The 15,291-nt window shown below is 33.9% G+C and overlaps 1 protein-coding gene across 5 annotated transcripts in view; it reads left to right on the forward strand.

Moving 5' to 3' along the window:
• dgkh (diacylglycerol kinase, eta) overlaps nucleotides 1-15,291 on the forward strand; it is a 111,858-nt gene that overhangs the window by 90,637 nt on the left and 5,930 nt on the right. For 4 of the 5 annotated variants that reach the window (XM_051118663.1, XM_051118665.1, XM_051118662.1 and 1 more), the window contains 8 exons: nucleotides 295-402; nucleotides 1,018-1,131; nucleotides 1,215-1,349; nucleotides 2,738-3,004; nucleotides 3,245-3,337; nucleotides 3,819-3,938; nucleotides 5,695-5,800; nucleotides 8,812-8,942. In XM_051118663.1, the coding sequence (XP_050974620.1) occupies nucleotides 295-402; nucleotides 1,018-1,131; nucleotides 1,215-1,349; nucleotides 2,738-3,004; nucleotides 3,245-3,337; nucleotides 3,819-3,938; nucleotides 5,695-5,800; nucleotides 8,812-8,942 (1,074 nt within the window). The remainder of the gene's footprint in view (nucleotides 1-294; nucleotides 403-1,017; nucleotides 1,132-1,214; nucleotides 1,350-2,737; nucleotides 3,005-3,244; nucleotides 3,338-3,818; nucleotides 3,939-5,694; nucleotides 5,801-8,811; nucleotides 8,943-15,291) is intronic. The other variant, XM_051118664.1, reaches the window with a different exon arrangement.

The raw sequence follows: 15,291 nt of genomic DNA on the forward strand, positions 1-15,291 counted from the left end.
TTTTTTTAAATTTTTTATTCAGTGGTGGAAACGAAAATGTATGAACGTATGCCTTGATTTATGCTTTTAAGAAAGTACCCTACTGATACAGTATTTGTGGAAAGTACCAAATGTTGTCAAGCCTAAACAACCAAGAAATGATTATCTACGGCTTTGACGACAACAGCTGCTGGAACTCAGCGTCTTCTCAAGTAGAATTAGAAGCACTTGTGGGTCAAACGGTTGCGTTGGCCATCGACCGCTGTTCCAGTTCCATGTTCAGGGCTCCTCATGGTTGTGTGTTTGATTCTGCAGTGTGACGGCCAGTACATCCCACTCCCCAGTCTCCAAGGAATCGCTGTGCTGAACATCCCCAGCTACGCTGGGGGAACCAACTTCTGGGGCGGCACCAAAGAAGATGACGTAAGTCATGCTGCAAGAGGTCATGAGGGGTTTTTCTCATCAAACAGCATTTCCAGCCTGACTCTAAGCTCTGAGCTTTTCAACCCATAGACATCAGTTAAGAGTTGAAATATGACACCATGTAGAGATAAAATGATGCAGAGTTGTTTAATTAAGAGGATGAGCAGGCCCTGTGTTGACTTGTGTTGTTTAACGTGCAGCTGGCTCTGGACAAAACCTTCTGAACCCAGAGTGACACGGGTCTTTGTTCGCAACAAGTGGCCTTTTGGCAGCTGGTTTGTTTTAGCTCACATGGCCTTGTACAGAATGAGGTTACCTCCGGACACGCTTCGAGTGCTACAAGGTCTGGTTACAGAAGGGCAGAATGCAGAACACTTAGATGCCTGTGATCTTGGACAGGACATTCGAGGACTCAGTTAAAAAAAAAAAAAAAAAAAATTGTTGTACAAGTGGAAGAATATTTAACTCTATAAACCCTGACATATGACATGACATAATCTTAAAAAATAAATAAATAAACAAAATTCTCATTGTAAATCTTGAGTGTGAGCCTGTATGGAGCCCCCTAGTGGTGGTGAGCTATTTTCATGATTATTTTTTCGTCTTTTTGCGCAGATATTTTGTGCCCCTTCGTTTGATGATAAAATTTTGGAAGTGGTCGCTGTGTTTGGCAGTATGCAGATGGCTGTCTCAAGGGTGATCAAACTGCAGCATCACCGTATTGCACAGGTAAACACACTTCACTATTGACATAGAACTGTGAAGTATGTGAATTATGGTGATAGAGTGTGTAACTCATCTTAAACCCCCAGTGTCGCACAGTGAAGATCACCATCCTGGGAGATGAAGGAGTGCCTGTCCAGGTGGATGGAGAAGCCTGGATTCAACCTCCAGGAGTCATCAAGATTCAGCACAAGAACCGGGCCCAGATGCTGACAAGAGACCGGGTGAGTGTTTCTGGGGAAGAAGCATGATTTGGGGAAGTTATTTCCACAATATTACCATAAAACAGTTAAACAGAACAGTTAGAGGAATATTTAATCCAAAATAGCTTAACACTAACATTCAAATGTTTGGGGTTGGTTAAAAAAAAAAAAATTGTTTGGTTTTTTAAATTAATCTCTTATGCTCACCAAGTCCACATTTATTTGAAAAAATAAAATTAAAATAGAGTAAAAACAGTGATATTGTAAATATTATTACAGTTTAAAATATTTATAAATGTTGAACATTTTTTTCTTCATATTTTTGTGGATACCGTGACACATTTTTCTTTAGGATTTTTTGATGAATAGAAAGTTCAAACAGCATTTATTAGAAATAGAAACATTTTGTAAAATTAATAATGTTTTTACTGATTGTAATGTAAATCAGTGAGATTTTGATAACAGTTTAAGAGCTTACTTGCGTAAAATGCATATAAATAAATAGTTTTCTCTCTATATTTTCCAATAAAATTATATTTAAATTATTAGTTACTTGATCAAATCTCTATAGTTTTTATTGCGGGTGGCAAAACATTTAATGCAATGTTGACAAATGTACAAATAATGTTAATCATAGCCTGATATATTATATGTGACCCTGGACCACAAAACCAGTCTTATGTTGCACGGGTATATTTGTAGCAATAGCCAAAAATACATTGGATGGGTCAAATTTATAGATTTTTCTTTTATGCCAAAAATCATTAGGATATTAAGTAAAGATCATGTTTCATGAAGATATTTTGTAAATTTCCCACCGTAAATATATGAAAACGTAATTTTTGATTAGTAATATGCATTGCTATGAACTTCATTTGGACAACTTGGTAATTTTCTCAGCATTTTAATTTTTTTGCACCATCAGATTCCAGATTTTCAAATAGTTGGAATAGTATGTCGGCCAAATATTGTCCTTTCCTAACAAACCATACATCAACGGAAAGCTTTCAGATGATGTAAAAATCTCAGTTTTGAGAAATGTACACTTACGACTGGTTTTGTGGTCAAGGGTCACATATTTGATACTTACAGTTTAACATGTAGTTTGAATAATAAAGTTAATCTATGTTTTTGAGACCATTATTTATGCATCTTGAAATATTACAAACAATATAAAAGTTCTGCTTTATAAAAACCTGTAAAGATTTCACCACAAAAACATGGTAGGTAGACATTTTCACCTTCATTAAGGACATTTTTTTGCATATTAAAAATGTATAAATAATCAACTAAAAAAAAAAGAGAAAAAGGCATAGAGTAGATTGTGTACAACAGTGTAAATGTATCCAATGTAAACATTAGCTGTAAAAACTCACTATAATGAGTCTTGTATTTGTTTTTCAATAAAGGCGTTTGAAAACACGCTGAAGTCTTGGGAGGATAAACTGAAATACGACAAGCCTCCGCTGAGGCCGCATCTGTATCCTCAGCACTCTGTGGATCTGGCCACAGAGGAGGAGGCCACGCTCATCCAGATGTGCGCTCGGGCCGCAGAGGATCTCATCACCAGGATCTGCGAGGCTGCCAAAAACTACCAACTCCTCGAGCAGGAACTCGCCCACGCTGTCAATGCCTCCTCTCACGCCATCAACAAAACACACCCTAAGTTCCCCGAGGTGAGCAACGCCAGGACTGAAGGACTTTTTTCCAAAGCACATAAAAACGCTTAATTAATTTCAGAGCTCATGATAGTTTTGTTTGCAAACCCTTGCACATTATCGTTTAAAGTCTCTTTTGAGAGAATAAATGGTATTTTTACTCCAGGAGCCCAACTATTATGCTGTGTTGTTCCATAGTTCAAATAAGTCACATAATTATGAGTACATTCTCATGTCTGATTCATCTGTTCTCCTCAGAGCCTGACAAGAAACACTGCCATTGAGGTGGCCAGCACCGTGAAGGCCCTGCACAATGAGACGGAGTCGCTGCTAGTAGGACGAGTGCCATTGGTGAGTTGATTTAATGCTTGTAAGCTCATTTTCATTCAGCAAGACATAAAGATGCTGCAAAGTAGGTCCCCACAAAAATGAATAATCACAAATGAGATCTTTTTGACATCTCTATTATATTATTGATCTTAAACAGCACTGAGATGCAGAGCAAATAAAGTCTTACATCTGTTTTTCATATATATGTTGAAGGCATCTTAGGAGAAGCATCTAATACTAAGCTTATGCTTGGATGGAGTACATTTTCAGCAAATTGTCATTTTCGGGGGAACTAGTCCTTTAAATGAAACATAGAGTCTAAAGCTATAACAGGGCAACTTTCAAGCAATACAATTTTCCTTCACCAGAATGACCATACCGGCTGTGTATGGCTAGTCCACTAAATAAAAAAAAAAAACCCACTGGAAATGGACTGTGGCTTGTCTTGTGAGCAGTGAGCTCTCTGTAAGCGCTGACTCAGTCTGTGAGTTTATTTCTCTAGCAACTGGACCCTCCACATGAAGAGCTGCTGTCCAGTGCCCTGCAGAGTGTTGAGGTTGAACTGGGAAAGCTGGCTGAGATCCCATGGCTCTACCACATTTTACAGCCCAATGACGAGGAGGTGAGCATATCCTACAGAAACTGAGAGCAGCAGAAAGAATTGGTCCCTACAGGTTACAAAATTGAGAAGGTACAAATATGTACTTTTAAAGTACTAAAATGTGCCTTTAAGGCACTGATATGTGCAGTTTAGGACTAGGTAAGGTGCAAACATGTACCTTTTTATTTTTGTACCTTAGGGTACTGCCCCAGCGACAGAACTGTATCTTTTTTTTCTGACAGTGTACATACACTACCATTCAAATATATATACGGGGCAGATTTAACTAAAACTAAAACCTAAAATTAAAAACATGTTGTTTGGAAAAAAAATTAATAACAATAAAACATAAAAAATAATAATATAATAAAATATAAAAAAAAATTGACTTGTTTTATGTTAGCTAGTTGCCAAAGAAAATTATTATAGACCTTTTAAAAAAAGAAAGAAAAATAAAACTAATAAAAATTACAAAACAAAAATATATTTAAAATTAAAATGAAACAGAATGTTCTGTTTGAACTTTTTATTTATTAAAGAATCCCGAAAAAGAAAAACAAAAAACCTTGTAAAGACTAGTGTTATAATAATAATAAAATATTTGTAAAAAATTACATTTATTTTATTTCAGCTATTTGCCAAGGAAACCTTCTTAAAGTTATTGCAATTATTTTATAGACCTATTTAAAAAACTAATAAAAATGACGAAAGAAAACAAAATGACTAAATCTGTAAAATTAAAATGAAAATGTAAAGTATAAAAACGAATTGAAATTATTAATTAAAAACTATAATAAGTATATCTCAACGATGCTAAAATAACACTTGTATGGGGTCAGTAAGATATTAAATTAATACTTTTATTTATAAAAGATGCATTTTGTTGATCAGATGTGACAGTAAAGACATAATGTTTAAAAAATATTAGTTTTTAAATAAAAGCTGTCCTGTTTGAACTTTCTATTTATTAAAGAATCCAAAAGACTAGTGATAAAAAAATATTCAAATAAAATAAAAAATAAAAAATCAGCTAGTTGCCAAGGAAACCTTACTAAAATTATGATATAGACCGATTAAAAAACTAATAAAATGAAAATAAATAAATAAATAAATAAATAAATATTTAAAATTAAAATGAAAACAGTTAGCCTAACACAGTACACATAGCAAGGGTTTTTTAATTATAATAAATAAAACAGAATAGAAAAAGAAAAAGCAAGCTATTGTTAGAGGCCTTACAAAAAGAACAGAGATGCTAGTGTTATTATTTTTTTTTTTTAAGAAAACAAGTAGGTAAATGAATAAAGTGTAAGTCTGAAAGGGAAAGTATTTTTTTAAAGAATAGAATTAGAATAGATAATAATAGAATAAAAATAAGATATTAAATAAATGAATACTTTTATTTAGCAAAGTGCATTCAGAAGTGACAGTAAAGACTTTTATAATGTTACACAAATTTCTATTTTTAAATAAATGCTGTTCTTTTAGAACTTTCTATTAAAGAATAAAAAAGAAAAAAAATAGAAGACTAGTGTAATGAATGTTGAAAATTCAGCATTACATCGTCAGAATAAATTGCATAGTAAAATAGAACACAGTTATTTTAAATAGTACAACTATTTCAGATTATTACTGTTTTTACTGCATTTTTGAGGATAAGAGATTTTTTAAAACATTCAAAAATCTTTCTGACCCCAAACTTTTCAACAGTAGTGTGCGTGTAAGTGTTTTGTGGTTCTTTGACTCTGAGCCTGACAGATCATTTTGTGTGAGACAGGATCACTCGCTCGAGTACGGAAAAAGAAACAGTCGGAGTGGCATGTTTCGCATAGTGCCAAAGTTCAAGAAAGAGAAAGCCCCGAAGAAGTCCAGCCCACAGTCAGGTATGTGTGTGTGTGTGTGTGTGTGTGCGTCTACATAGACTTGAATATCCTCACATGTGACGGCCACTAAAATCATGGATGCCTCACGTTTTGTTGCATTCATAGTCTTGTAAAAGTGTTTTAGTGTTACATTTTGCTGTTTTGATTGGAAAAGATGCAAAAGCAGGACACTGAGACTGAACTTGTTTTTTATTTTTGTAAAAAAATTGTTTAATTGTTCGTGACTGCTGACAGTGTGGGGAACTGTTAAAGGAAGTGATGGCCCATGGAGGCAGTGACATGATGCTATAGAGCGCCATACAGCATGTACTGTACATCCTCTTCTGAGAGGACTTTCTGTTCATGTCCAATGGTCCTCAGTCCAACCCAACCATCCATGAGCACCCCTGCACTCCTCTGGTCATGATGTTGTCCTGTGAGTCAGAAACAGTCCATGTGTCTACACATGAACAGCAGGCACAAACCAAGGTGTACCGCACAGAAGGGGAACACAAACCCAAACATGTCATACTGCTACACGTTACTCCTAAAGGTGAAGTGTGTAATTCCTGTCACTGGCAGCACTGAACAGAAATGTGTCAAATAATGATTGTTTTCTGAACAGGTGTCCTAAACGCTCCTTCTGATAGTCCCACCCCAGACTCATCCCGTTGGTTGAAGCAGACATTGACATATTGAGCCACGCAAACAAACAGAGCAATTTTTAGAAAGAGCCACAGTGTTTATTCATTATGAAGTCAACATAGAAAGTTTCTTCTTAAAGTCTGGTTTACAGTGCAACTCATTCTGACCAGGACCATTTAGACAGGAAAAGACTGTCGGAATGACACATGCCCAAAAACATTTTGTTTTTTATTTTTTTTTTATTTTTTTTTTTAATTTCATAATGGTGAAAATACATTTTTTAGCCTCCAAAAATCTCTGTATATAAAAATAAATATGCTATATATTTTACACATTATTATTATTATTATTATTGTGATTAGTTATTAATGTGCAAAGTACATTTTACACAATATAATCATTAATAATAATAATAATAATAATAACAAAAAATTCATAATGGTGAAAAAAACCTTTTTAGCCTCAAAACATTGGCACAAATGTATGTGTATGGATTAAAAATAAAAATAAAATATGCTATATATTTTACAAATTATTATTATTATTTAATGTGCAATGTATATTTTACACATTAATAAAAACAATAATAATAATAGCAATAATAAAAATAACAAAACAAAACTTGCATAATGGTGAAAAAACTCATTTTGTGTATTGTGTATGTATTTGTGTATATATTAAAAATAATAATAAAATATGCTGTATATTTTACACATGAATATCATCGATAATAATAATAATAGTAATAATAAAAATAGCAAAAACAAAACTTTCATAATGGTAGAAAAAAAACTTTTTGGCCTCCAAAAATTGGAATAAATGTATTTATGTATACATTAAAAATAATAATAAAATATACTACACATTACACATGATGCATTTTTATACACATTTATTATTTTATTATTATTATTATTATTATTATTTATGTACAATCTATATTTTACACATTAATATCATCATTAATAATAATAATAATAATAGTAATAATAACATTAATAAAAAATGAAATTTTCATAATGATGAAAAATAATTTTAAAGCCTCCAAAAATTGGCAAACATTTATTTGTGTGTATATATAAATATATATATAAAAAATAATAATAATAAATGCTATTTATTTTACATATTATTATTATTATTATTATTATTATTATTAGTTTATGTGCAATGTATATTTTACACATTAAGTTCAACATTAATAATAATAGTAATAGTAAAAATGACAAAAACAAAACTATCATAATAGTGGAAAAATATATTTTAATAAATATTAATAATAAAGTATAATATTATATTTCACACATTTCACACATTATTGTTATTATTATTATTATTATTATTATTATTATTATTGTTATTTATAAATGTGCAATGTGTATTTTACACATTAATATCATCAAATAAGATATCATCAACATTAATACACTTAATGTGCCCAAGATAATTTTTTTTATATGTGTCTTTATTGGCGGAGTTATCTAAAATATTTGATTTCTTGACTTCATATTAGCTGGTAAATAGGTAATTTCAAAACTCAATTTCAGATTTAGCCTATATTAATTATAATTATTAATATAATAATAATGATAATAATAATGCAAATATATTAGTGCAGATTATTGATTATTTATTAGTGCAGATTTGATGCCATTATCCGCGACTTATTCTTCCTGGAGTTGTCTGCACATATCCAAAAAATTACACACATCACCTTTAATCCTTGTTGAAACAGACCAGATTTCTGAGGATAGTGCATACTTAGTACATACTCTCCAAAAAGGATTGCAAGGGGATCAAAATAGGCTCTCTACCTGTTTACAAAATATAACCCATCATATTCTGTGACATTTTCAGGCGTGTTTATCCAGAGCGAAAGTCATAACAGATTTGCATGCGTCCACACTGTTAAACTGAAGGTAGTTTGGTCTGCTTCGGGGATTTAACACGCCATCAACAACAACCGAGTGCAGTGTGTTTTTGTCCTGTCAGCGGACGATCCGATCCGAGCGCAGGGCGTTAGGTCGCACAGGCTTCAGCCTCCCATTCCCTCCTCCTCCTCCTCGTCCTCCTCCTCCTCTCTCTCCTGTCTCTGTGTCTGCTCTTAATGGGATGATGTTGGACGTGCCACTGTGATAACCTGCATGCCAGAAACGCCTCCGGGTGTGCCAGTGACCAAACCGAACCTGTTTAACCCTCTCTTTGCCAGCTGCTGCCGCCACTTCTCTCTGTGTCTTCTCTTTCCTGTTTGATTTTTTTGGTCCCCTTTTTCCTTCTGTGGTTGTTTTTGACTTGTTCCTCCTCTTGGCCTGACCCTGTTTGCTTGTGTCCTGCGAGTGTACGGGGCTTGGACACTGAAGGGGGCTTCTCGCTCTGTACTTGTGTAGTTCAGAGGTGGGGCACTGAAGAGGTGGCCGCCTGGCTGGAGCAGCTCAGCTTGGGAGAATACAAAGAGACCTTCATCCGCCACGACATCCGCGGCTCCGAGCTCCTGCACCTGGAGAGGAGAGACCTCAAGGTATACACACAACCCCTTTCTGTGCCTCACGATGTCCCTCAGAACAACCGAAACGCTCTTTCTCTGTCCATCTCGCTCTTTGACTCTCTCTCTCTTCCTCTCTCTCTCTGTCATCTTACCTGTCACCCTGTTTGCTATTTTGTGCTGCACTGCTCTGCTTGGCTTCCTCTGTGCAAGTGTCGTTCGGGTCTCCGAATACTTACACGACTAACCGCCTAAAGCACGTAGGGTTAACTTAAGTCGGCTAGGCTCGAGAGACGCCAGCAGGGCTCTGAAGATGCCACTGTGGGATGGGCAGCTCCGCAGACATGCCTCTGTGTAGCTCATGAGTACAGTCAACATGTTTATGTGTGTGTGAGCAAATCGGGCCCTGTTTACACCTGCTATGAACATGCTCTCAGGTGATCTGATCGTAAGTGATCAAATACTGTGTTCGGAAAGGAAATGATGTGTACTACGGAACCCCTAAAGGGAATAAATACGAGATGGGAGGTAATTGTTGGGTAATTACACAGTATATAAACTGTAGAAATCAGGGAGCCGCTATTAATATGCGAGGCATTGACATCGCATTTGAATGTGCGCTCGCTTTTTACTTTCACTTTCAAGATTGGTGTATATTACGGAGCGGCAGTACTTACCACACATTTTACAAGATTAGATGGTGCTCAGGATCTGAAAATCATTCGCCATTGTCCTAGCAGTCATCTCTCCTTACTCTGTTTATGTGGTAAGTGAAGTTTTATGTCCTGTAATGTAACAGGCTACCACTAGCAAGTGGCCGTAGAACACGTTATTCGATATTCATGCCTTTCCAAATACAGATTCACTGTTCGGGCACATCACAACTTTCTTGTCTACATACACCACTGTTCAAAAACTTGAGGTTGGTAAGATGTTAATGTAATAATGAAAGAAGGTTGCATGTATTTGATCAAAAATACAGTAAAAACAGAAAAAAACAAATATTATTACAATTTAAATGCACAGTTTTCTATTTTAATATAATTTTTAAATGTAATTTATTCCTGTGAAGCAATGCTGAATTTTCAGCATCATTACTACAGTCTTCAGTATCACATGATCCTTCAGAAATCATTCTGATTTGCTGATTAGATGTTGATTCATATTTTTGTGAAAACCATGACACATTTTATTTGAAAAATAAATCTTTTGCAACTTTATAAATGTCCTTGTTGACACTTTTGATTTAATTTGTCGATTTAATGCATCTTTGTTGAATAAAAGTATTAATTTCTTTTTAAAAAAAGAACAACTTCCTACTGACCCCAAACTTTTGATCAGTAGTGTCACTCACTTTATCACAGTGTTACTGCATGTTGACAAGATGGTATAAGGTAAAAACAGGTACAGACAAATATCTCTATTATATTAATTTCAGATGTGTTTCTAATGATTTTCACATATGTATTCACTATACTTAATTTGTGTCACTGCATACAGTTGAGTAAAGTTTACATACACCTTGCAAAAAAAATCTGCAAAATGTTCATTTTTACCAAAATAAGGGGATCATACAAAATGCATGTTATTTTTTATTTAGTACTGACCTAAATAAGATATTTTACATAAAATATGTTTACATATACTCCACAAGAGAAAATAATAGTTTTTATAATTAGAATTTATAATTTTTTATTTTTTATAATTAGAATTTGTAAAAATGAACTTGTTCAAAAGTTTATATACACTTGATTCTTTTTTTATTTTTTTGTTTAGTGATAGTTGTTCATGAGTCCCTTGTTTGTTCTGAACAGTTGAACTGCCTGTTTTCATTCAGAAAAATCCTTCAGGTCCCACAAATTCTTAGGTTTTCCAGCATTTTTGTGTATTTGAACCCTTTCCAACAATGACTGTATGATTTTGAGATCCATCTTTTCACACTGAGGACAACTGAGAGACTCATATGCAACTATTACAGAAGGTTCAAACACTCACTGATGCTCCAGAAGGAAAAACAATGCATTAAGAGCCAGGGGTGAAAACTTTTGAACAGAATGAAGATGTGTACATTTTTCTTATTTTGTCTAAATATCATATTTTTTTTCATTTAGTACTACGCTTCAGAAGGTACTTACATGTTACCCAGAAGACAAAATAAGTTAAATTTACCCTGATCTTCAAATCCCCCCCCACACTCTTTTGTAAATGTCTTTTGTGTGAAATATCTTATTCAGGTCAGTACTAAATAAAAAAAATAATGATAATATGCATTTTGTGTGATCCCTCTTATTTTGGTAAAATAGTTACCATTTTGTAGATTCTGCAAGCTGTATTTAACCTTTTGACCTCAACTGCATGACAGTCACCCTCAAGTAGTGGCTTGTGACCCAAATCACAGGTCTCTTCTGAAATGCAAATTAAAAACATAAAACAGTGCATAGTCAGAATAGGTAAATGTCAACTTTTTAACAAAACCAGTTGAGAACTACTACATAACAATATAATATAATATAATATAATATAATATAATAACACTACAAATGCAATATTGTCATGTACTTTTCTCCACATGAAGTTTGAGTGATCAAATCCCAAAACAGACCATTTACATCTATTTTTATTGCTGCTCACTTGTGATCAGATCTCCTGAGACTGTTGCAATTATGGGCCTCATTTACAGTGTTTTATCGGTTATAGCTGTATAGTGGAGCTATTTTAAACAATAAACCTGTCTAGGATTATCACCTGAATTAGCACAGTGATAGAGCACTATAAACATCCTTAACAGAAACCCAATGATGCTTTCATGTGCACTTGTTGAAGAAATATAAATAAGTCATAATACATTCAATATGCTTTATAAACCCTCATGAATCACACCTTCTAGTAGGTTGGTGAAAGCAGCTCAGTGTTGTGTAGTGCTGAATGTGTATGTGTTAAGGCGCTCTGGTCACACTTATCACAAGCACTAGTGAACCTTGGACTGTGCCATTTTTACGCCTCTGTTATGTCCCCCCCATTTCAAACGTCCCTGCCATTTATCTGGTCTGACCTCATTCTGTCTTTAGGGATGTCCTCAAACATATTTTGAAAACTTAATTGGGACATAAATAGATCTGAGTGTTTCAGCTGTAAACCAGTCAAGCGGTATCGTGACATTTGCTGTCTTTGGATCAGCTGCATAGTTTTAACCTAAGGTTAACCGGGGTTGTTGGGTTTCCTAACTGATTTTGGTGTTGTAATGTAATGCTGATGGAAATATGACCAATATAATGGCAATATATAATTAAAATAATAGCATATAAGATACACAAATTGCTTAAATGGAAACTTACTTCAACAAAAATGAATCTGTATCTGCGTGATGCCTCATTTAGATTAGCCTGACTGCCACTAGATGTCACTTTTTTCTGCGGCTTTATCTCAAACCTACTACTTAGATGGTTTCATTATACTTTAGGGAGACACCAGAGTCAGGGATTTCCATGATTATTTTAAACTGACAATTTGAATGATGGTCAGTTTAAAATGATTATGGAAATTACTGACTTTGGTTGTACATAATTGTATTGTCAATACTGCAAAACACACATTTAGGACTCCCTGTTCACATAGCATATATTTGAACTAATAATCTTGCTTAAAGGTGTAATTCACCACTGGCAAGATAAAACTTGGATGTCCATGTAGTAGAAAGTAGAAAGAAACACAGTGATATGTGACTAAAGAAAAAGGGCCATAGTGTTCATATTGCCAAAACGTAGGGAAACGTCAACGCCCATAATGCACTTAACTCGATCCGAATGTCTGTGAGCAGGGATAAAAGCGGAAAAATGATTTATACTTTTCAGAAAATCCCCCGAGGGGTTTACGAGATGAGGAATTTTACGTCATCCATCTGACTTTTGCTAACAAATAAAGAGAATATTTTGGTGTGAGGAAGAGTATACATTGTATATTTACAAATACTGCTAGTGTTGGGTAGTAACCAATTAGTCTGGATTACATAGATTCCAAAAATTAAGTACTTCCCTAGTGAAAAATAAATATACTAAAATGTATTTAAAATACATTTATTTCATGCTAAGTTCACTACAAATACTTTACGTATGTATGTACTTAAAAATACCCTGCAATTGTACTTTTGGTATACTAAACTGGTATACTTAAAGTCTGCTAAATTGGAACAACTCATTTTGTAATACACTTTCATTGGCCACAAGTAGTGCTGAAGTCCAACTAAAGATATATTGAAGTAAATTTGATTGTGCTACAGTAGAACTATTGCAAGTATACTTCGGATACACTTTACATATCTTGCATTTAATGACAGATATTATTAAAAAATCATACAATCCTCATCAGTAGTGACATTAAAACACATTTTTAGGCTTAATATTAAAAAATGTGCATTGTGCACAAGCAGTACTCCAAATAAAGCTTAATTAAATGTTTTATATGTGATATATCAGTAAGTATGTTTTCTGAACTATACTTAGTATGAAATAAATGTATTTTAAATATACAGTATTACTTTTTTACTAGGGTTGTAATTAGATTATATTACATTTGTAAAAAAACTGGTATTCAGACTAGTTACTTTTTTTATTGATAACATATTGTTCACATGGTCATTTTTCATTTAAAAAAAGAATTATTTTAATTTTACAATTTTATGATTGAATTAATAATTAGTTTTTTTTTTATTAAAGTCACGCACAATTTTTGCTGTAATATAATGTTTAATGCACTTGATGTTGTTAATTACTAGGGCTGCCCCCTAATTGTCGACCAACTGTTAGTCGATTAGAAGCGGCTTGGTCCTAATCAAAAAGTCAGAAAAAAAAAGCATGCAGTCCGTGACGGATGGATCGTTAACAGCTGGTAATATGTAGTAGCAACTCTACATGGCCCCTAGAAAATGTGCGCTATTCAAAGTGTGGAAGCTGAATAGTGCATGACAGATGGAGGAGCTGCAGTCACTTGCTCTTAAAATACTCCATCATTTTTGGTCATACAGATAAGAGTAATCATCTTTCAAATCTGTAAAGACTGTACTTTTATCCATGTGCACTCACAATAACAAAACGTTGCGCTTTTGTAAAATTAAACAGGAAGCGTTTGCTGACATCTCGGCTTCTGTGAACTTGAGCGCGAAACTTCAAAACTCTGTGTATATTTGCCTTACAGACATGAAAAATATATCTATAGAGAGTGAAATGTCTGCTTTCAAATGAACCAATTCAAATAGAAAACAAATATTCTTAGATTATGTAATCTGTATGAAACATGCATACGGACGCGTCCATTACTGCAGAGATGATGAGTCAGTGACTGTGTTTACATGGATACCAGTAATCTAATTATTTACCTTATTCTGAATAAGATTATGATTAAGGTGTTTACATGAGTTGCTTTTAGAATATTCCTTTCATGTTCCAGTTTTACATGTTATAATACATAGATTGATTAATGATACGCATAATTACATCCCCACGCGATGCTATTCGACGTTCTGTCCAGAATTTCACGTATCAACATACAGTTCGTCTTCGTTATGGTACTAAATAGACTTTTGGGTGTTTCATTTTTAATGTTACGAAAGCTTCAAGTGCAGTTAATTATTTGTCACGCTATATTTGCATCATCGTTTCCTACTTGGACCAAGTCAGGGCTCTGGGCTGCGACCAAAATGGTCGCATATGCGACATTTTTTTGAGAATGTGTGAGTTAAAATTTGACGTGGTCGCATTTGTGTGAGTACATGCTCTGCGCTGCTCCAAAGCGTCTGCTTCATACAGCTCGCGTTTCAGAGCCGTCCCACAGCAGTCAGTTTTCTTAGGAATTTTTATTTTTATTTATTTATTTGATTCCTTAGTGTTTGCTAAACGCCCTGTAATTTATTAGTTAGCATATAATGCAGCATGTGACGTATGCCTCGTCTTATTCATTTTTGTTAATTAATAAATGTTATGTAAGCTAGTTAGTCATTGTTTTATTGTTGTTGTGCTTTTTAATTAAAAATAATGAATCCATCTTTTAATCATTTGTTTTAATCTTAAAATTGAAAGGTGTAGCCTATAGATGTAAGCAAAACCAAGATCCCGAATTCGAAAGTGAAAGGGAAAAGCATCATAAGCCCGCAAAAGAGGAATTCCCGTTTACAAAATTCAAATCAGAAATAATACTGATGAAAAAGAACGGGTTGAGTGTTAACCACATGTTACCATATAACTATAAATATGATAAAAGAAAAGCTACTCATCAGCAATGAGCATTGATTAATCCCATGTTGTAGCAAAAAAATAAAAAAATCATATGCTCGTGCAACCAACTGAGAACGTTAGTCACAAAAGAGCGACCAGTGGGAAAAATGAGTCTGAAT

Source organism: Labeo rohita, chromosome 9 (genome assembly GCF_022985175.1).
Source record: "Labeo rohita strain BAU-BD-2019 chromosome 9, IGBB_LRoh.1.0, whole genome shotgun sequence".
Taxonomy (NCBI): domain Eukaryota; kingdom Metazoa; phylum Chordata; class Actinopteri; order Cypriniformes; family Cyprinidae; genus Labeo; species Labeo rohita.